At 45.5% G+C, this 23,052-nt stretch overlaps 1 protein-coding gene and 1 long non-coding RNA gene across 3 annotated transcripts in view; one reads left to right on the forward strand and one right to left on the reverse strand.

Annotated features, from left to right (window-relative positions):
• The window catches only part of BUD13 (BUD13 spliceosome associated protein), a 310,128-nt gene that overhangs the window by 12,885 nt on the left and 274,191 nt on the right, over positions 1-23,052 (reverse strand). The window contains exon 11 of one of the 2 annotated variants that reach the window (XM_081546416.1): positions 11,560-11,800. The exons of the other annotated variant lie outside the window; for it this stretch is intronic. Within the exon in view, the coding sequence (XP_081402542.1) occupies positions 11,775-11,800 (26 nt within the window). The 3' untranslated portion in view covers positions 11,560-11,774. Of the gene's footprint in view, positions 1-11,559; positions 11,801-23,052 lie in introns of those variants that run through there. 2 annotated transcript variants of the gene reach the window in all.
• LOC145527946 (uncharacterized) overlaps positions 21,961-23,052 on the forward strand; it is a 47,395-nt gene continuing 46,303 nt past the window's right edge. Inside the window, exon 1 of the long non-coding RNA XR_014070026.1 lies at positions 21,961-22,172. This is a non-coding gene — a long non-coding RNA (uncharacterized LOC145527946). The remainder of the gene's footprint in view (positions 22,173-23,052) is intronic.

Below are 23,052 nucleotides of genomic sequence, written 5' to 3' on the forward strand. Positions count from 1 at the left end.
CATCAACCCTGTCCCAGGCCTGGGGATGCAGCAGTGATTGAAACAGAGAATGTCCTGTCTCCAAGGAACATGCATTCAAGTGAGGGAAACGGACTCACAAGAAACAAGTAAAATACGTGCTTTATCAGATGAAATTTAATGCGAAAGGGAAAAAAGGTGAGGAAGGGAGGACAAAAAGTGAGGGTAGGGGACTTCCCTGGTGGTCCAGTGGTTAAGACTCCACCTCTGCTACAGGGGACATAGGTTCAATCCCTGGCAGGGAAACAAAGAGCCCACCTGCCACACAGAACAGCCAAAAAAAAAAAAAAATTAATAATAATAAAATAAAATATAGCATGGCCAAAAGTTTTTTTAAAAATAATAAAATAAGGAAGTGAAGGTAAGGGGGCTGCTCAGGGCTGACCACAGAGAGAAGGTGATATTTGCACAAGGTTCTCAGGAAATGAGGGGAGCAAGCAGGGCAGTTATCCAGAGAAAGGGTGTTCTGAGCAGTGGGAAGAGCAAGTGCAAAGATCCTGAGGCAGAACCAGCAAGGAGGCCAGCGTGGATGCAGCAGGGGGGTGGAGGAGGGGGTAGCAAGGGATGAGTCCAGAGGCGTGAAGCAGGTGGTGGGTCCTGTAAGGCCTTGAGGGTCGTTAGCTTTTACTCTACATGCTGTGTCAGGGGTGCAGGCAGAGGACATGGGAAGGTTTTGAGCAGGGCCACGTGAACTAAAAGATGCACAGCGTGAGAGTCATGTGTTAGGTTTTATTTGGGGCAAAATGAGGATGGTAGCCCAGGAGACAGCACCTCAAATGGCTCTCAGAGACTGCTCCAAAGAGGCGGTGGGGGGAAGGTCAATACATAAGATTACCTCAAATGGCTCTCAGAGACTGCTCCAAAGAGGCGTTGGGGGAAGGTCAATATATAAGATTCTCCTAAAGGGGGAGTTCAGTGCAATCAAGCGCTTACTTTACAAAAGGTTTTCTGCAACACGAGGAGCTGATGTCACCATGAAGGGATTTAATGCTTTTCTAGAAATGAGGAGATACAAGGATTGGGATCGTGAAATCAATTCCTGAAAATTTCTAACTATGTGAAGACCTGCTCCGCCAGTTTCCCTGGAGCACAGAGTGCCTCACTCTCCACCCGGAATTCCCCTCAGAGGGTGTTGAAGTTTGGTAGCTGCAGCAGCACAGGGTTCAGCCTCCACAGAGGCAGATGGCAAATGGTCTTGTTGTTCAGTCCCTGGCAAATACTGTTGGCAAGTGCCAATTTGTCACTGACAGCCATGACGAAGTCTTAACACTTTTAAAGAGTTATTCTGGCTACCAAAGGAGGGCAAGTGCAGAAGCAAGGAGACAGTGAGGATGCTGTTGCCTCTAATGCAGATGACAGAAGACAGCGGTTTGGATCAGGGAGGCAGCAATGGAGGTGATGATATGTATTTGGATTCTGGATCTATTCTGAAGGCAGAACCAACCAAATATGCTGATGGATTCGATGTCAGTGGATAAGGAAGCAAGGTGTCGCCGATGATGCCAAAGTCTTGGACCTGAGCAGCAGGAAGAATGGAGTTTCCATTTAGTGAAATGGGATAAAGTAGAAGGAAGAGGTGTCATGGATTAAATTGTGTTCCTCAAGAATGATAGGTTGAAGTCTTAACCCCCAGAATTCTGAATGCGACCTCATTTGGAAGGAGGGTCTTTACAGATGTAGTCAAGCTAAGGTGAGGTCATTAAGATGGGCCCTAATCCAGTATGACTGGTATCCATATAAAATCAGGAAATTTGGACACAGATTCACGCAGCAGGGAAAATGTCATGAAAACTGGAGTATGCTGCCACAAGTCAAGGAAATACCAGAAGCTAGGAGAGAGGCCTGGGACAGAGTCTTTCCTGGTGCCTTCAGAGGGAGCAGGGTCCTGCCAATCCCTTGATTTGGACCATGGGACAACAAAAACTTTCTGTTGTTTAGGCCCTGCAGTCTCGTGGCACTTTGTCATGGCAGGTTTGGAGGGTAGAATCATTTCTAGACGTCCAAGTGGAGATGTTAACTAAGCAGCTGGGTGTGAGTCTGGAGTTCAGGAAGGTAACTGAACTGGACATACACATTTGCCAGTCTTATCTGCTCTGAACTTACAGCTGTGGGACCAGCTGAGGTCACTTAGGGTAGAGAGAAAAGAGATCCAAGAATGGAACTCTAGCATGTTCCACCATTAAGAGAACAGGGAGTTAAAAAGCAGTTGGTGAGTAAAACAGGTAAGATGTCCTGAAAGACAAATGAAGAAAATGTTCTGGGCAGGAAAGGGTCAGATGTCAAATTGCTGTCAGATGTCAGCGACAAGTCAAGTTGGATGAAGATGAAGAACTGACCATTGGATTTAGCGACTCAGAGCTCATTTGTGACCTTGACAATGGCAGTGTCAGAGGCAGGCATGCTGTTTAATTGGAATGAGTTGGAGAGAGAATGAGAGGAGAGATTGGAGGCACAGGCACAGATATCTCTTTGGAGGAATCTGCTAAACGGAGACATGGGGTCAAGAGAGGGCCTTTCTAAAGGTAAGAGAAATAACAGTCTGTTTTATGCAAAGATAAATGATGCTGCAGATTGGAGGAAACTGATGAGATGAGGAGACCAGGAAAAACTGCAGAGAGATGTCCTTAGGAATCTGGTGGGAGTGGGACGGAGTACACACTTGTCCAGGAGAATGGGTGATGCATCTGTGGTCACAGGAGAGAGGTAGGTGTAAACATGGGCACAGGTGCCCAGGTGGGTAGATGTGGTGGTAGATGTAGGAGGTTAAGTCATCAGCTGAGAGGGGAGGAGGTGCTGCAGCTTTGAGGAGGGAAAAAGGGAGAGACAGTGATGGGGGAGTGACTGGTGGGGAAACACGATAGGGTTGTCAGGCAGAACTCAGGGCATTTGGTTCATGAATGTGGAATAAAATCAGGTAAGAGTGCATTTTTCTCCAGCAGTGTTGAGCTGCCCATGTGTAAGCTCAAAGTCAACAGAGAGTCAGGGTTCATCTGAGCTGGGGTTTTGCTCCTAGAATGCAAAGACAGGGTGAACAGAGGAGGGATGATCATGAAGGATAGGGGAATTTAAGCTGAACATGGATAAAAGGGAGGATCTGAGAAGGGCATTTGGATCAACGGACTGTGGGTTCCCAGAAGGGGAAGGATTGTTAGAGTCAGGGTACTAGAGCTTAGGAGCTAGAAGAATAAGGGGGGATCCTTATCATGTACATCCTGGAGTGGTGGCAGTGGTCTCCAATAACAAAGTTTAGGGTGTGGCCATGGAGAGGGTGGTAGTGGGTAGGATGGAGAACATTGGAGGAAGTCAAAGAACTAAGAGGTCAAAGTACTGGAAAGATCATGGATACTGAAACCAGCAAGAATTTTGAGAAGGTCGTATTGGAGAGAGTGACCTTGAGCCAGAAGCTGAAATCTTAAAGGGACGAGAACAAGTCACCCAGAGTTGTTAGGCACCCACAGAGACTCCTGATGACGTATTTCAAAGCTGGGGGTGCTCAGAGAGGGGACTGAGAATAGCCTGAAAGCAGCAAAGACAAACCAGGGACTGCAGAAAGAAGAGACTGAAGAAAGTGGGGGTTGCTGACGGCTGGCCGTGTGTTGTACAGGGCAAGAGTGAAGGCTGGGAGGGGCCAGACAAGTCAGAAAAAGAGACATGCACCGCCTAATGGAAGGCAGGGCCCGGGGGTGACGGGGCTTCTCTTGTGATTGGCATAAAGGAGGATGAAAGGCATAGGAAGGGTCCAGAGACTAAGCCAGTGCAAGGTGGTGGGGCTGGGGCATGGAGAGGAGAGAAGGGTGGGAACACTTCCTGGGAGCTCCATGCATTCTAGAATCCTCCATCACTTCTGCCAAAGGGGATGCAGAGAGGTTTATAGCTATCCTAACATGAACATTACCATGACCATTCCTACAGTATCCGTCAGCCTCCTTAGGTGTAAAGAACCCAACCCACTTTGGCTAGTTCTCACACATACACACACACACCTTTCTATTAAAAACCTATTTATTAATGCATATTAATACTATTAGTGGACCCAGAGCTCCTAGCAATGCAGACCTGGCATCTAAGGCCATGCAGACAGGATCATGGTGGGTGGTCTGTGAGGCCTCCATCAGCTCAGGACTAAATGCCAGATGCTCTGCCACTGCCACCCTCAGGGTCAGAGACCCAAACGAGTCTACTCCTGGGCCATCCCAAAAACCAACTCCACCTCCTGACCACTACCACCTCCCACCTCCACTTGCTGCTTATTCTTTGGGGACCACTCTGGTCAACCCAACCTCAATCGTGACCCAGGCCTCAGCTGCATGGGAGGCTGACAATGAAGCTTCCTGGCCTCCACCTTAGGAAGAATTACAAAGTGTTAGCCTCTCAGTCATGTCCAACTCTGCAACTCTATGGATTGTAGCCCTCCAAGCTCCTCTGTCCATGGGATTCTCCAGGCAAGAATACTGGAATGGGTTGCCATTTCCTTCTCCAAGGAACCTTCCCAACCCTGGATAGAATCCGGGTCTCCTGCATGGCAGGCAGATTATTTACCATTTGAGCCAACAGGGAAGCCCCAAGAATTACAAAAACTTGGTGCAAATCACCCAGATCTAAGGAGGGTATTCAGAGATTTTAGTAAACTTCCAATGTCAAAAATTTATTAAGTGAAAGCAATAATAATAATTTTATTATCAGTTTGTCTAAGCTTTGCAAGAAAGATCTGGGAGGATTCTGCACAGCAATGTCACCCTTCAGCTCTCAGAGGAGGTTTCTAAGCTTTCAGAGGGCTTCCCTGGTGGTTCAGATGGTAAAGAATCTGCCTGCAGTGCAGAAGGCCCGGGTTCAATCCCTGGGTCGGGAAGATCCCCTGGAGAAGGAAATGGCAACTCACTCCAGTATTCTTGCCTGGAGAATCCCATGGACAGAGGAGCCTGGCAGGCTATACAGTCCATGGGGTCACAACAAGTCAGACACAACTGAGCGACTAACACACAAGCTTTCACCAGCAGTCAAGAACACTATTCCTATCGATTAGAGCCAAGGCCTCAATAAAACACACGCATGTTCTCAGGTAGGACCATGGGCCTGAGCCTTCTCAGATAAGATCAGCCCCATTTAGAGCTCACTCCACAGCAAAGCACACTCTTGACCCTGAAAAGACAAGATGTTAGTGGCTGCTATTTACTCAGCAGCCCCTGTGTGCCGGATCCTGTAATCTTCACTTAGCATGCATGATCTCGTTTAATCCTCAAGGTGACTCTGTGAGGAAGGGAGTGGGATTACCATATTGCGGATAAGGAAATAGAATTTTAAAGAAAATGTTAGTAACTTATTGTGATTACCACCCCTGCTCCCCACCCTCAGCAGCCACAAGATTGCTGAGTGCCATTGTACAGGTCGTGCACTGCACAAGTCCACAGTGTACAACTGTATCCGATGCGGATGGCACCACCTGGAGTTTCACAGTGTGCAACCCACGTGCTCAGTGTAGAGCCTTTGCTCACTGTTCCAAAGTCAATTTCCTCTATCTTACAGTGTCCAGTAATCAAAGTCTTTTAAGTCAGAGCCCCTTCAGGTCAGGGAAGATTTCTTCTTTGGATGAACAGAGAGTAGCACAATGCCTGGCACTTAGCAGGTGCACAATAAATGGCTGCAAGATTAAAGGCTATCAGAGACGAGCATGAATGGGCTCATCAACTTCTGAATCACTGGATCTACAGAGGCACCACTTGAAGCCTGAAATAGGTAGTTTAAAACAAATGAAAGGAAGAACTACTGCTTGGCACAGCTGGTTGTCGGCTTGTAAAACTCATTAACCCAAGAGGTGGTGTAGGCAGCAAACACTAATGGACTCCAGGTGCGTCTAGGAAAGTTCAAGCCTTCTACAACCACAGTGTTCTATTGAGAAGATTAGCCAAGGAGGGGCCTAACGTTTGACCATCCACTATATCCCAAGCACTGGGCTAGATTGAACCTGCTCTATTACTAATCTCTCGGAGTTTATTTCCTTTTATGTGAAATGGAGCTAATACTTACCTATGGGGGTGGGGGTGGGGTGGCTCTTGTGATCATTAAACAATAGATGTAAAACCCCTTAGCACAGACTTGCCACAGTGTTAATGCACAACAAATGTTCACTATTATTCCTAGAAATAATAATAACAAATGAAGTTGTGTGGACATTTCATTGGTAGGAAAGAATTTCACAAAACTTGCCTCTCATACCAAGAAACCAAGTTCAATTACTTTCTTCTATGGACACTTCAATGATCCAGACTTTAAAAAAAACCTAACCTTTAGCCTTTGGGATTTCATATAAGGAGAAGAACAATTTGATTTTCTTTCTCCATTGTGACTTGCAGCCAGGGCAATCTTTAACTAAAGCAGCAACCTAATGACAAACTCCTGCTTAGGGCATCCCCCACCTCCTATAATTTCTACCAAGAGCTTTCAGGGGACCAATACCGTGTCGGGCACCAAATACAATATTCAAATGAGACTTCTACCTTTCTATGTAGAGATTTGTGGGCAGAGCTTTGTGGATATTGCTGTACACAGACAAGGTGAAAACAGATTAACAGTACTTGAAGCCAGATCACAGAGAGAATCGGCTCAAATTTTCCTGCTTAAAACCAGCTTCCTTTCCTATAAATCTGAATGTAGTCCCTGGAGACCTGTGCAGCCCTTGGTCATTCAGTTATGTGCTATTTATTCTCTGGATCCACAAGCCCATCATGGTGCCTGGCACAAACTAGATCTTGCCAGAAAGAGAGAGGAAGACAGACAGAGAAAGAGAGAGAGAGAGAGAGGCTGGAAAGTTGGATGGAAGAAGCAGCATGGCATAAGTGACTGTAGCATCAGTTCTAAAATAATATTGTTCCAAAATCACCTCTACCATTGTTTGGTTGTGTGGCCTTGAAAGTTGCTTAATCTCTCTGGACCTCTGTTTCCTTAACTGAAGGATAAGGTGGGGATAATAATACTACCGACTCTGTAGGTTTATTACATATTAAGAGAATACACTTAAAGCACTTACCTAACCATCAACACATGTTTATTGAGCTCCTGCTGTGTGCCAGATGCTGGCCCAAGCACTGGGATGGCCTCAATAAACAAAACATAAAAATTCCTGCTCTGGGCTTCCCTGGTGGTACAGTGGATAAGAATCTGCCTGCCAATGCAGAGGACACAGATTCGAACCCTGATCCAGGAAGATTCCACATGCTGCAGGGCAACTAAGCCCCTGTGCCTCAGCTACTGAGCCCCTGCTCTAGAGCCCATACTCTGCAACAAGAGAAGCCACTGCAATGAAGAGTAGCCCCAACTCGCCACAACTAGAGAAAGGCTGCAAGCAGCAACAAAGACCCAGTATAGACAAAAATAAATAATTTTTAAAAAAATTCCTGCCTTCATAGAGTTTGCATTCTAATTGGGGAATCAGGCAAAACATAATAATTAGACAAAGGAAATCAACCCTAAATATTCATTGGAAGGAATGATGCTGACACTGAGGCTCCAATACTTTGGTCAGCTGATGCGAAGAGCCGACTCATTGAAAAAGACCCTGATGCTGGGAAAGATGGAGGGCAGGGGGAGAAGGGGATGACAGAGGATGAGATGGTTGGATGACATCACTGACTCGATGGACATGAGTTTGAGCGAACGCCAGGAGATTGTAGACAGGGAAGCCTGGCATGCTGCAGTCCATGGGGTCGCAAAGAATCAGACACAACTGAGCGACTGAACAACATTCATTATATTAGAAGGCAAGAGTTTCTAAGGAAAAAGAACAAAGTAAGGGCATGGGGAAGGATTTACAATTTAAATTAAAATGGTCAGGGTAGCCCTGACAGAGATGGGAATCTTTGGACAATGACTGAAAGGAGTGAGGGACTAAGCCAAGGGGGTGTGTGGAGGACAGCACTCCAGGAAGAGAAAACAGATGGTGCAAAGGCCCTGAGGTGAGAGGGAACCTCTTGTATCTACAGTACAAAGAAGGTCAGTATGGCTGGAGCAGAGAGTGGGGGAGAAGAGTAACAAGAGGTCCGAGAGGGAAGGAGGTCAGATTCCATAGGATTTTAGGGGCCACTGTAAGGTTTTGGCTCTTTTTTATGTTTTAGTGAAATGGAGATCCCTCTGGAGCAGCAAACAGACATGGTCTGATTTATCCTTTAACAGGATCACTCTGACTGTTTTGCAGAGGACCTGACACCTAATTGGGACACAATGGTAGCTATTATGAATGCCTGGCAGGAACAGTTACCTTCTTGGATCTTAGCAAAGCTGTTTGGCTTTCTAATTGCTTATACCATCTGTTTTCATAGATTGAAGCAAAGAGATCTGCAGGGTTGAATAGAAGGAGTTGGAAGCCGGCACTGCGACTTCGCGTGGCTCTCTGTCAAGATGCTTCCAGAGCAGAGGGCCAGTGCGCATGTATGTGGACACGCTGACCCCCACGAGGGGAACACTTTGAAATTGCTCCTCTTTTTCTACATCTGCTAAGGAGTGCTTCCTCTTCTGGGCCAGAGAGATGAGCATATTCTCCCCAAAGTTGGTGGCGAGGACATTTATAAAGTCTTTCACATGAGACTTGACCCCTTCTCCTCTTCCACCTTCTTCATCAACATCATCTTCATTATGTCCATTCTTATGATCTTCATCAGCATCATCATCACCACTATTCATTCACTGCTTATTCTACCCGCAGCTGCAATAAGCACTTTATATGCCTTATCTAACTCCATCGCCTCAATAACTACATGAGACAGATACTACTGCTATCTCCATTTAGCCTAGGGGGAAATCAAGGCCTGAAGAGGTGAGTTGCCCAAGGTCCCACAGCTTGTCCGTGGCAGAGAAGGCCTGTGACACAGACAGGTAGGCTCCAGAGCCTAAGCCTGCAGCCATTATGCTGCCTGCCTACAACTGCTTTTTTACTAGAGGCTACCATTCTTCTTTCAGCATATTTGAAGACGCTGTTCACTTGCTCCTCCATACGTACAGAAGAGGGAATGGCAATGTAGAGTGGACAGGACAAACAGTCATGGAAAGACAAATCAGCATCCCACTGCAGGGTATATGACTTCAAGCCCAGCTATGTCCTGATTTCCATCCAGGTGTGAGCATATGAGGAAAATGAGAGAGAGAAGGTAGATTAGGTTTGGGTATAGCCATGGATCTGGCCATAGGCAAGGCTTACACTGTCCTGGGAGGGGAAGATAGTTAAAAACATCAGCTCTAGGGCTTCACTGGTGGCTCAGTGGTAAAGAATCTACCTGCCAAAGTGGGAGACACAGGTTCGATCCCTGGTCCAGCAAGATTCCACATGCTATGGAGCAACTAAGCTTGTGCACCATGACTACTGAGCCCAAGTGCCTAGAGCCCATGCTCCTCAACAAGAGAAGCCACTGGAATGAGAAGTCCACACACCACAACTAGAGAGTAGCCTGCATTCTCCACAACTAGAGAAAAGCCTAGCCTGCAGTGATGAAGACCCAGAACAGCCAAAAATAAATAAATTTTATTTATTTATATAAATGAGACAAGTATTAAATTTATTTTATTTAAATAAATGAGACAGGCACTACTGCTATCTCCATCTAACCTAGGGAGAAATTTTATTATTTTTAATAATACAATGTAATAATTACTTTAATAATATAATTTAAAAATAAAATTTATTATTATTAAATTTATTTAAATAAAATCTCATTTAAACAAGTAAATAAAATGACTTCTTTTAAAAAATCACCAGCTACAGAACCAGAGCTTAGCTCTGCCCTTCACCAGCCCAGGGACCTTCATCTCCCAGGAAAACATCATTCCTTCCCATCTCTGTTTTCTCATCTGTAAAATGAGAGTGATAAGAGTACTTATCTCATAAGCTTGCTATGAGGATTAAATGTGCTAAGACACAATGTAATAGGAAAACCACTAACAGTTCAAATTACGAAATTTGTAGGCACTGGCTAACTTCAGATATTCAGCCCAGACATGACCATTGACTGGTCAGCATCTTAAAGAGAATTTGCACTATGCATCAAAAGGAAAGGATCCCTTGGAAAAGCCTGGTACCTGGAATTAAAAGGCATAGATGTGGGTATAAGGCAAGTCCAGGATGCTGGCATCCCAAGTTAGGGGCTTGCAAATTCCCCTCAGTGCAGGCAAGCCCAGGCTTCTGCCCCTGTGTGAGCTCCTCAAGGGAAAGACCACCTGCTATACTGGAATTGAAATGGGGGTGATTCACTCTCCCCAACAAGATCTGTTCAATCAGGGGAGGCGCCTACCAATCGTTCAGCGTGGCTGCGTCTGCATTAGAGCTGAGTGGCTACAAAGTGGTCTGCAGTCATGGATCCTTGTTTTCTTCACACTAAGCATGAAGGAACAGGGTAAACAGAGCCACCATGCAAGCAAAGGACCAGAAGGGACATTTTTTTCCAAAGACATACAAATGGCCAACAGGTATATGAAGGTTTTCAACAACACAAATCATCAGGGAAACACAAATCAAAACCACAATGAGATATCCTCACATCTGTCAGGATGACTCATATCAAAAAGATAAGTGTTGGCCAGGTTGTGGGGTAAAGGGAACCCTTGTGCACTGTAGGTAGGATGGAAATAGGTGCAACCATTATGGAAAGCAGTATGGCAGTCCCTCAGAAAACTAAAAGTTGAACTACTGCATGATCCAGCAATCCTGTTTCTGGGTCTATTTCCAATGTAATTGAAATCAGTATCTCAAAGAAACATCTGCACACCCATATTCACTGCAGCATTATTTATATCAGCCAAGGCATAGAAACAACATAAGTATCTGTCGGTGGCTGAATGGATAAAGATGTGAGATATACACATACACATATTTAATATATATGCATGTATATACATACATAAAATAGAATATTATTCAGCCACATGAAAGAAAGAAATCCTGCCATTTGCAACAAAATGGCTTGAACTTGAAGGCATTATGCTAAGTGAGAGAAGTCGGACAGAGGAAAACAAATACTATATGATATCATTTACATGTGGAATCTAAAAAAGCTGAACTTATAAAAACAGAGAGTAGAATGGTGCTGGGGGCGAGAAAACGGGGGAGATGCTGCTGAAGGGTATACCCGACAACCAGTAGATAAATTAGTTCTAGGGATCTAATGCACAGCATAGTGACTTTAGTCTATCATACTGTATCATAAATTTTAAAAATGCTAACAGACTAAATCTTAACAGTTCTTAACACAAAAAGGAAATGAGAAATATGTGACTTGATAAAGATACGCTTTGGCAGCAATCATACTGCAAATATAAATGTATCAAAACAACACATTGTTCACCTTAAACTACACAAACATTAAATGTCGATTATATCTCAGTTTTTTTTAAAAAAAGCCCTTTTAGGGTTACCCCACTTCATGGAAGAGGGCCATTGATCTCTGAAAGCAAGGACTGTGTGTATGGGGTTCTCTGCTGGCCCCCCAGCACCTAACACAGTGCCCAGCCTGTAGACATTCAATATTTTAGAAGAAGAGAATAAAGAAATAATAGAAGAAAGAAGGAAAACCTGAATTTTTAATAAATAATACCTTTGGTTTTTCCACTCAACCAAACAAGTTTTCCAAGCAGAAGAGACACTGATTTCCTGGTCAGGGGAGGAGTGTGGAGTATACCTGGGGGAACAGGTGTAGCCTCAGGTCCCCTATCCAGGATGGCTCGTCTTCCCATCACATCGGTTATCCCAGCCCCTTCTTCAGACAGTTCCTGCATCCTCAGGCGCTCCTCCAGAAACCCACCACTGTCAATTACAAATACACCAAACCACATTACTGCATGCGCCTCCATCTGTTAATTAACAAATAAATCAGCCCCGTCTCACCAATTAAGAAACAATATCTGGGACTGCAAAACGTGCCTGATTCCTCTCGGTGACAATAAATGGCGTTTGTCACAGGCCTGGAGGTGATGGCTGTTTTCCCTACCGTTCCCTCCAGCCCCTGCCTCCTTCACACAGCCATGACTCTCTCCCTGGGACCTGACAGAAGAGCCTGGGCGGCATGCAAATTGGGGAGCCTCCCCTGCCTTGGGCTCTCGGTGTAGGACCATAACTAAAGCCCCTGACAGTGGATCCAAACTGCTGAGGGTCAAGTTCAGACAGCTCTTCCTCCAGCCCTCTAGCCCAGCATCTACATTCTACCTCTTAAGAGAGGGCCATACCTGAGTCTGGAACAAAAAGCAAAGCAGAGGGCCTCCCTGGTGGTCCAGTGGTTAAGAATCTGCCTGCCAATGCAGGGGACACGGGTTCAATCCCTGGCCCAGGAGGATCCCACATGCTACCAGGTGACTAAGTCCGTGGGCCACAACTACTGAAACTTGCAACCTGGAGCCCATGCTCTACGAGAAGAGAAGACACTGCAATGAGAAGCCTGCCTACAGCAATGAGGAGTAGCTCCCACTGACCACAATCAGACCGGCCCAAGCATAGCAGTGAAGACCCAGGGCAGCCAAAAATTAATAAAGTTTATTTAAAAAAAAAAAAAAAGAGGCAAAGCAGTATTTATCTTCCCCCAAGTTTATTGAGGTGTAATTGACAAATTAAAATTGTACATATTTAAGGTGTATGATGATGTTTTGATATACATATGTATCATGAAAGGTGAAATATCTTAAACTGAGGCCCAAGGACCATTGACATCAGAATTACAGGAAGCTTGTAAAAACACAGCCAGTCCTCCCGGATCAGACTCTCTGGGGGCAGGACCAAAATGCTGCCATGTTAACCTGCTCGACAGGAAAATCTTAACAATTTGACGATGACTGACGCAAACCCTTTCTTTCTCCCTGTTTGGGAATTTATACTTTCCTTTGTTTACATTGGCAAAAATGCAGGCATGTTTCTGGTGAGTGGTAAAGGATCAACAAAGGTCCATGGTACAGGTGTCTACTTCAACCTTCATTACACAGGTTAAACAGGCCAAGTTCCATATTTCAGGTTGAACTCAGTCAGTTCAGTTCAGTCGCTCAGTCGCGTCCAACTCTTTGCAACCCCATGAATTGAAGCACTCCAGGCCTCTCTGTCCATCACCAACTCCCAGAGTCTACCCAAACCCATGTCCATCGAGTTGGTGATGCCATCCAACCATCTCATCCTCTGTCATCCTCTTCTCCTCCCACCCCCAATCCTACCCAGCATTAGGGTCTTTTCCAATGAGTCAACTCTTCGCATGAGGTGGCCAAAGTATTGGAGTTTCAGCTTCAACATCAGTCCTTCCAATGAGTACCCAGGATTGATCTCTTCTAGGATGGATTGATTGGATCTCCTTACAGTCCAAGGGACTCTCAAGAGTCCTCTCCAACACCACAGTTCAAAAGCATCAATTCTGCGGCGCTCAGCTTTCTTCACCATCCAACTCTCATATCCATACATGACCACTGGAAAAACCATAGCCTTGACTAGACGGACTTTTGTTGGCAAAGTAATGTCTCTGCTTTTAAATATGCTATCTAGGTTGGCCATAACCTTCCTTCCAAGGAGTAAGCGTCTTTTAATTTCATGGCTGCAATCACCATCTGCAGTGATTTTGGAGCCCAAAAAAATAAAGCCTGGTGCTGTTTCCCCATCTATTTCCCATGAAGTGATGGGACCAGATGTCATGATCTTAGTTTTCTGAACGTTGAGCTTTAAGCCAACTTTTTTACTCTCCTCTTTCACCTTCATCAAGAGGCTCTTTAGTTCTTCTTCACTTTCTGCCATAAGGGTGGTGTCATCCGCATATCTGAGGTTATTGATATTTCTCCTGGCAATCCTGATTCCAGCTTGTGATTCTTCCAGCCCAGCATTTCTCATGATGTTCTCTGCATATAAGTTAAATAAGCAGGGTGACAATATACAGCCTTGACATACCCCTTTTCCTATTTGGAACCAGTCTGTTGTTCCATGTCCAGTTCTAACTGTTGCTTCCTGACCTGCATACAGCTTTCTCAAGAGACAGGTCAGATGGTCTGGTATTCCCATCTCTTCCAGGTTGAACCATGACCTCTCAAAAAGCTATATTCAACTTCTAACTCCCAGCAGGTGTTATTAGGACCTTATTTGGTGACCTTATTTGGAAATGAGCCTTTACAGCAGTGTTCAAGTTCAAATGAGGTCATTAGGGTGGGTCCTCATCTGATAAGACAGGTGTCCTCTCAAAAGGGGGACCTTTGGACACAGGGACAGACACACACAGAGGGAAGATGATGTAAAGAGACAGGTGGAATGCCATGTGAAGGTTGCAGCTGTGTTATAAAGGCCAAGGAATGTCCAGAGATACCATAAGCTAAAAGAGGCAAGGAGGGACACTCTCCAGGGTTTCAAAAGGCACATGGTTTTGCTGACACCTTGATTTCAAACCTCTAGTTCTCAGCTCTGTGAAACAACACATTTCTGTTGTTCTAAGCCAGGTACTCTGTTACAGTAGCCAGAGCCAACTAACAGCCCAAAAAAGGATAATAACATGTCCAAGGTCAGATGGCTAGACAGTGGCCCAGGCATGGCTCTAAGAGATTTCAGGGGACTTCCCCAGTGGTCCAGTGGTTAAGAATCCCACTTGCAATGCAGGGGATGTGGGTTCAGTCCCTGGTCAGGGAACTAAGATCCCATGTCACAGAGCAACAAAGCCCACTTGCCACAACCATGGCGCCCCGCATGATTCAACAAGATCTCGCGTGCTGCAACTAAGACCCAGTGCAGCCAAATAAATGAAAAGAGGTTTGAGGCCCCCTCCTGGGCTCCTTTCACTCCAGTATCCTGCCACAGAGACTAACTCTCCCCTCTTACCCCTATGAGGCCTGACCCCGAGCCCTCTAGAGAGGCAGAGCAGATGGCGTCTCCCAGGCATTCTCCCAGACAGAAAGCAGAGCCAGCCTGCTAGAGGGGAACATTCACCCAGTGTCCAATTCACAGATCCCAGAGTCCATTCGACCTTGTAAAGACCATCAGGCCAGGCAAGTGCCCACAGTGCAGTACACAAAGGGTGCCATTCTTAGCTGCCACATACTCCTATATTTCTAACCCCCTTGAAGTCTGAATTGGCAGTTAACAAACACACCAAGGACCTTTCCTGCATGGGAAAGTTCCCACCATGGAGTCTTCTCAGAAGGAAAGCACGTGACTGGCTTATCAGGTTGCCCGAGGAAGTCAGTGGCAGAACACAAGAGTTTGCCCAGAACTCAGAAAATTCCCCTCTTACCTTGCAGTCTCAGAGAGGCCATCTCTAGGAAGACAGTGACAAGAACCAAGGAGACCCCCACCCTTACTTACAGACCCTTCCCCATGAGGCCACTGGCAGAGGGTCCAAGGCCTCTGGCACATGGTGATCCCTGCCTCTACTGCCCCCCTACCATGGTATACAGGTTACCGCACAGCCCTGACAAGATTGTATCACAAATCTCTGGTCTATGAGAACTGGGTTGGATGGGACAGGAGTCTAGGACCAGGGCGAAGAATTTCCTGAGGCTTAAGAATTCTGCATCAGGGGATAAAGTAAGACTCTTCAGAACTATGGTCCCTAAATTTTGCTCTGGCTGATGGGAGCAGGACACGGGATTTCTTAGCTCTCTAGGGAGACACCACCAGACAGAAGGCTAGAAGCCTTTAATGATCCTCTCCGACTCAGTGCCCTGAGGGCAGGGAAGCCGGCATCCAGAAGGAGGAGGGCTCTGTAGCCAGCTCTGGGAGACCAGAAGCCCCTGCACATCGCTACCACTGCCTATGGGTCCCCATGCCTGGAGACTTCTCATACCTAGGGTAACAGAACCATGAGAAGAGTCATCTGTGATGAGGAAGGAGAGAGAGAAGAGGGAGCACACACGATCCAATTAATCCTAATGACATTGATAAGAAGATGTGGAAGCACAGCCAATGACTCCATTAAAGTAATGACTCTGGGTCTCTTCTGTCATCGCCTAGGGTCCTCTCCCCCTCCCTTGCCCTAGATCTCAAGAGCGCTGGCAATGAGTGTGGTGCTGGGAGACAGGAAGGACAACTGGGATGGAGATCGATACCACAGAGAAGGGAGACTGTCTTTCTGTCCACTAATTCTTTATAATCAGTGGTCAGTCCCCTTGGTTGGCAGCAAGGGGGAGGGAAATGAATCCCATGATGACTATGGGAGCCAAAGACACGGATGGAGGAAGCTGGCCTGGAACTTCCACCATACCCCTCTCTCGGCCAGAGGCCCAGCAGCACACTATGGTGAACACAAGCCCAGTATGCTCCGTCTGCATGGACCACCATGGCAATGGTGTCCCTTGGATTTGTGTAGAGGGACAGCCTGGTAAACATCTACACGTATACGTGGGCAGCTTCATGAAACAGTTCAGGATGATGAGAAAGACAACCAGCAGAATTTACCCAGATCCCCTAGAAATAAGCCTACAATCTCTTTTCTGTTTGCCTGTAATTTCTTATCTATATGAAATTCATATAACAAAATTAATCATTTTAAAGTGAACAATTGGGGAAAGCTGGAGGGGGGAAGGGATAAATTGGGAGTTTGGGACTGACATATACACACTATATTTAAAATAGATAACCAACAAAGACCTGCTGTATAGCACAGGGAACTCTGCTCAACATTCTGTAATAACTTAAATGGGAAAAGAATTGGAAAAAGAATAGATACATGTTTATGTGTAACTGAATTACTTTGCTGTACACCTGAAACTAACACAACATTGTTAACCAACTATACCTCAATATAAAATAAAAATTAAAAAAATAAAAAACACCACACACACACAAAGTAAAGTGAAGAATTTAGTACATTCACAGTGTTGGGCAACCACTACCTGTGTCCAGTTCCAAAGCATTTCCATAACTCCCAAAGGAAACCCCATACACACACTCCCTCCTCCCAATCCCTGGCACCCACTGACATCCTTTCTGTCTCTATAGATTCACTGTTCTGGGCATTTCATAGGAATGGAATCATGTATGACTTTTGTGACTGGTTTCTTTCTTTTTTTAAAATTTTTGGCTGTGTTGGGTCTTCATTGCCATGTCTGGACTTTCTCTAGTTGCAGCAGATGGGGGCTACCGTCTAGTTGTGGTGCACGGCCTTCTCATTGCAGTGGTTTCTCTTGTGGAGCACAGTCTCTAGAGCCTGCGGGCTTCCGTAGTTGTGGTACACAGGCTTAGCTGCATGTGGTATCTTCCTAGACCAGGAATCAAACCTGTGTCCCCTGCATTGGTAGGTGGATTCTTAACCACCGGATGACCAGGAAAGTCCTGATTTCTTTCATTTAGCATGTTTTTGAGGTTCATCACATTGTAGCATGTATCACAATTTGATTCCTTTTCATAGCTGAATACTACTCCATTGTACAGACATACTACAATTTGCTTATCCATTTATCTGTTGAGGAACATTTGGGCTAAACCCACAGTTCTGGTTGGACACAGAGCTCTCAAAGCCACCTTCCCTTTGAACTAGCACACCAGTCCTGTTTCCTGGCTCTGAATCTGCCTCCCAGGTAGGCCTGTCTAGTTCCCATGCATGCCCTACTCTAGCACAGCCCTCCCACTGCATGTTTGTACAGCCCAAAGTCAACATGTCCTCGCCAAGGACAGTCCCTCCTCAGCAGGTGTTCAAGCTGTCTTCAGATGAGAAAGGTGAAGATGCTTTAACCTGAGCCCTCACATTGGACCTCCAGGAAAGAGAAGAGGATGTCAGCAGAGCTTGTCTTCAATCTGGTCTCAATTTTGCAATCCCAATATCTTGATAAAGGAGAACTTGGACAAAATTATTATTTAGCTTAAACTACTGTATTAGTTTGAACTACTGAATTAAATGCTTGCTTCTTGGGAAAAAAGCTATGACAAACCCAGAAAGTGTATTTAAAAGCAGAGACATCACTTTGCCAACAAAGGTCCATATAATTAAAGCTATGATTTTTCCAGTAGTCACATATGGATATGAGAGTTGGACCATCAAGAAGGCCAAGCACCGAAGAATTGATGCTTCTGAATTGTGGTGCTGGAGGAGACTTCTGAGAGTCCCTTGGACAGCAAGGAGATCAAAACAGCCAATCCTAAAGGAAATAAACCCTGACTGTTCATTGGAAGGACGGATGCTGAAGGTGAAGTTCCAATACTTTGGCCACCTGATGGGAAGAGCCGACTCATTGGAAAAGACCCTGATGCTGGGAAAGAGTGAGGGCAAGAGGAGAAGAGGGTGACAGAGGATGAGATGGTTGGATGGCATCACTGACTTGATAGACATGAGTTTGAGTAAACTCTGAGAAAATGAAGGACAGGGAAGCCAGGCATGCTGTAGTCGATGGGGTCGCAAAGAGTTGGACATGACTTAGTGATTGAACAACAACAACTATACTTGGTGTATTTGTTGCATCTGGGCGGATAGATATATGTGCATGCATTCTGATTCTCTTAACCCCACAGTGAGCCAGGCACATCCCAGAAGGCCATGCCATGGGCCAGGATTCACGTTCACCTAATACATCCTCACTGGTTACCTGCTTCACGCCAGGTACCACAACATACCCAGGGACATAGAGAGATCAGTGAGACATGGCCTGAAGCACTCAGGGGCTGGAAAAGGAGATAGATAGGTGCAGGAACAGAGTAAAACAGGGAAGACAGACCCTGAGTCCTACAGGAGCCCGGGAACGCAGAGGAGGGGAGCTATCTTCTGGCAGAGCTGGGCAGGGCAGCGTTCTCAGAAGATGTGACATCAAGATTGAAGGAGGGTGAGTGGTGTTTGCGCAGGAGGAAAAGGGCTTCCTGAGGGCCCCGCAGGAGCAAGAGAGGGAGGAGGGTGTGGTCCTCCACTTCCCCACTCCCATCCCAATGAGAAGCAGGGGCTCAGAGCAGGTGTGATAGATGGGCTAAAAAGGCACTTGGGGCATCAGGTTAAGGCATCTGTCCTAAAGTATCTACAGGTTTGTGACCAGAGGAGGAGGGGTCAGAAGGGGCAAAGGCTGGAGGTGGGAGGCTATGGCAGTGGCCCCCAATCAGACCCAGGATGCTGACACAGCAGCACCTGCAATGTCTGCACAAAGCCGGCTGAGGGCGGTAATCTTGCTGAAAGGTGGGGAGCAGGCCCGGAGGGATTAACGTGGTAATTTATGCAAGATTAAGAAAATCAGTGGGGGGCTTCCTGATTAAGAATCCACCTTGCAATGCAGGGGACATATGTTTGACCCCTTGTCTGGGAGGATGCTGCGGGGCAACCAAGCCTGTGCTCCATAACTACTGAGCCGCATCCTAGAGCCCGTGCTACACAACGAAAGGAGCCACTGCGACAAAGAAGCCCATGTACCGCAACTAGAGAGAGCCTACATGCAGCCACAAAGACCCAGCATGGCCAGATTTATTTATTTATTTATTTTTAGTTTTAAAAAAGAAAAGAAAACCAGTGGGGAGTTGATGGAGACTGGGAGGCTAGAACCCTCCACCCACCTCCATCATACCACCTGAATTAGCATCACACCATCTGAATGAGGGCTTCCCCACTGTCTCAGCGGTAAAGAATCCACCTGCAGTGCAGGAGCCAAAGGAGACACGGGTTTGATCCTTGGGTTGGGAAGATCTCCTGGAGAAGGGCAACCCATTCCAGTATTCTTGCCTGGAGAATCCCCATGGACAGAGGAGCCTGGCAGGCTACAGTCCATAGGGTTGCAAAGATTCAGACACGACTGAAGTGACTTAGCAAGCACGCACATCTGAATTTAGGCTGCCGTAGGAAGTGAGGAAAGAAGGGACTATGACAGGAAGACCTATCAGAGGAGCATGACAGCGTGTTCAAAAATAAAGTGTTAGGGGTCTTCCCTGGCAGTCCAGCGGTTAGGACTCCGTACTTACACTGCAGGGGGCATGGGTTCAATCCCTGGTGAGGGAACTAACATCTGTATGAAATGCAAAGAAGCAAAAAAAAAAAAGAAAAAGAAAAAAGAAAAATCAAGTAAGTAAACTGTTGGATACCTTTAGTACCCAGTTTGAAAATTATCAAAAGAACAGTTTCCCACGAAATCCAGACCTGCGAGGGAAGCCCGCCCTGTTTGACATCCCTCTTCGTTGCCCTTCTGAGTTCGAGGAGAACCTCCCAACTCAAAACCCAGAGGAGACGGTGTCCACAGTTCCCGGCTGGAACCCCCCATGCCCTCCAGGTCCCATGCTGCTTGGTTCATCTCTTCCCAGACAGAGCAGCTGAACTGCTCGGACAGGGTCCAGCCACATCTCTACCTCCTGCCCGTGCTGCCACTTGTCAGCACCAGGCAAGAGAGATGCCAGCCTCATCCTTAGCCTGAAAGCCCATTCGGGGCTCTAGAAGATGAATTATGTTTCATTTATATCAAAGAAGCAATCTCGGAGCCCATTTGTGATCAAATTTGCTGTCAGAGAAACTTTGCTTTATCTCATTACATCTGATATCTCTTGGCTTCTTGTCCTTGAGACTATTAAAGTTTAATGTCAAATTCAAGATGAAATGAAATCTTTGCTGTATCATCTCATCAGGACCTGAATATTCCCCCTTCCATCTAAAAATTTTTGACAACTAATTACAATGGTGGCTGGGGGGGAGAGGGAAAGAGAAAGACCTGCTTCCCTCCCATTTGTTGAAAATACCATCATGTGAAGGGGTGGCCTGTGAGCACAGGGGCCACGTGGGAGTGGAGGACAAGGAGAGATGCCCCCCGCCATGCAACTCCCCTTGTCGTCCCTCCTCCCCAAACTCACCATCCCTAGGACTAATGACATCTGCTTTTCATCCCTGTTCAGACAAGGCATTCCTGCCCAGGGCACACATCTTGGTGCAGAAGGAAGTGCACTGGCTTCAGGCAGTGGGAATGAGTACCCGATTCCAGGCTCTATCAGTTACATGACCATGGGCAAGTCACCCCTTCTCCAGGTCTCAGTTTCCTCAACTATAAAATGATGGGGTAGGACTTGAAGCATGTGATTCCATCTAGGGACCAAGAGGGAAAGTGCGTGACTGTTAAACCGTAGCATAAGGGACTGTGGTAGAGGTGAGCACATTCCCACCAATAGGCATTCAACTTAAAAACAATTTAACAAACACCAGAAAATCATGTCTGTGGAGCTTATTTATCATGACAACTCCGAGACAAGTTGATTTCTGGGGCTTTTGATCACCTCTAACTGGGAAAAGTACCTACAGAAAATGAGCTTTGGGTGGAGAATATGCTTTCCCCAGACTAGAGCTGGTATCTTAATTAATAACACTGATTAAAATTCAGGGCTGTGCAATGCAGTGCTGTCAGAATCTCAGGAGCACACAGGTCAGAACTCCTAAAAAACAACGTGCTTTAAAAAAAATAAAGGAAGGTTTACAAAAAACAATGCACTTGTAAAACAAAAATAATGAAAAAAATATGTATATATATGTATAACTGAATCACTTTGCTATACACCAGAAACTAAGACATTTTTTTCCTAACACAACATTTTAAATCAACTATACGTCAATTAAAAATTTTATTAAATGCATTAATGTATTACAATGTATTAACAAGTTCATTTATTCAACAAACATTTATTAAGTATCTCTTATGCTCACTTCTGCTATTCTAGGTACTAGGGATTCAGCAATTAATAAAAAAGAAAAATTCTTCACCTCCCCAGGCCTAGACACTGGTGGAAAGAGGACAATGAATATGATAAGTAATTAATTCATTTGTACTAATCTTTGAATTCTTAAAGTGGGCAGAGTCAAGGAGTGCTGAGGCTGCTAGGAAATGAGGATGGCTCAAATCCTGGCTCCACCACTAACTAGCTGTGCAACTTTGGTCAATTTGCTTCCCTCTCTGGGCCTTTATTTCCTCACCCATAAAATGGGGCCATTATGGTACCCACCTCTAGAGTTAAGTGAGTAGGTTTGTGTGACATGACCAATTCTATTACATCATAATCATGTTTCTCTGGGAAAGCTTTTTGAGGAAGTTGAGGTTTGACCAGCAGGCTCCAGTTCCCAATGCCCAGAGGAGCATAGCTGGGGGTAGGCAGGGCCCACAACTCAGAAGAAGGTCCAACTGTCATCCAAATAGCTACCGTGCAGGAAGAAGTCAGGCATCACCTTCATGCATCCAGCCAAACAAGGATGCTGTTTCTCCAGAAATGATTTCCCTCACCCAACCTTCTCCTCAGGGTAAGTTCTTCATGAAATCCAGCCTGTATCATTTCTATAGCAACAAAATGCCAGGCTTCTCCTATTCTCTTCAGAGGAATCTGAGAAAAACTTAAAGCCCAGTCTTTATCTAAGTCTCCAAAAGTTTGAAGGCAACGTTTATTCCTCAGTCCTTTTATTCTCTGGGGGGCGGCAGGGGAGACTTATAATCCAAAACATGTATAGATGCTTTCTTTGAAATCAGAATATCTGGGTGCAATAGTCAACATTCTTCTTTACAACAGCCCTGTAACGTAGGCACCATCCACCATGAGACAGGTGAGAAATTACCAGACACTTTAAATGACTACCCAAGGCAGCCCCGCTGGTAGGCGACAGAGCAGGGACATAAACTGCATCCATTGGCTTCAAATGGAATAATCTAACCACATTGTATTGACTCATCATTAGTGAATGACATATACCAGAATGAGGTGTGACATAAGCCAGGGAGACTGAGTCCTTTTAACAAACACTCCAGAGCTTAGGTATCCAAGTTAATGCTGTCCTTTGCAAGCTGATACTTTTGGAGTCTCTGCATTTATTCCAGCAGTGTTACCACTCACTGTGTTTTGGTTTAAGTTTGGGTTTTTTCCTTTTTTTTTTTTTTTTTGCTGTTTTGTATTCTTTGCTTTCATTGTTGTGAGTCTGCTCCAAGGTAGTAAATCTTTAATGTTTTGAGGGTAGATTCGATTTCTGGAAAAAAATCAAACTTATTTGGAGCCAAATCTTGCCAATACGGTAGACAAGTCGTTTATATTAAATTTTAAAAAACAACTAGGTGCCTGGGGCTCAATAAATATTTGTTGACTAACAATGACAACAAAATGAAAATTAAATACACGTTGTTTGAGTCTACAGA

This window comes from Giraffa tippelskirchi, chromosome 11, assembly GCF_054371585.1.
Source record: "Giraffa tippelskirchi isolate mGirTip1 chromosome 11, T2T-mGirTip1v1.2.pri, whole genome shotgun sequence".
Lineage (NCBI taxonomy): Eukaryota > Metazoa > Chordata > Mammalia > Artiodactyla > Giraffidae > Giraffa > Giraffa tippelskirchi.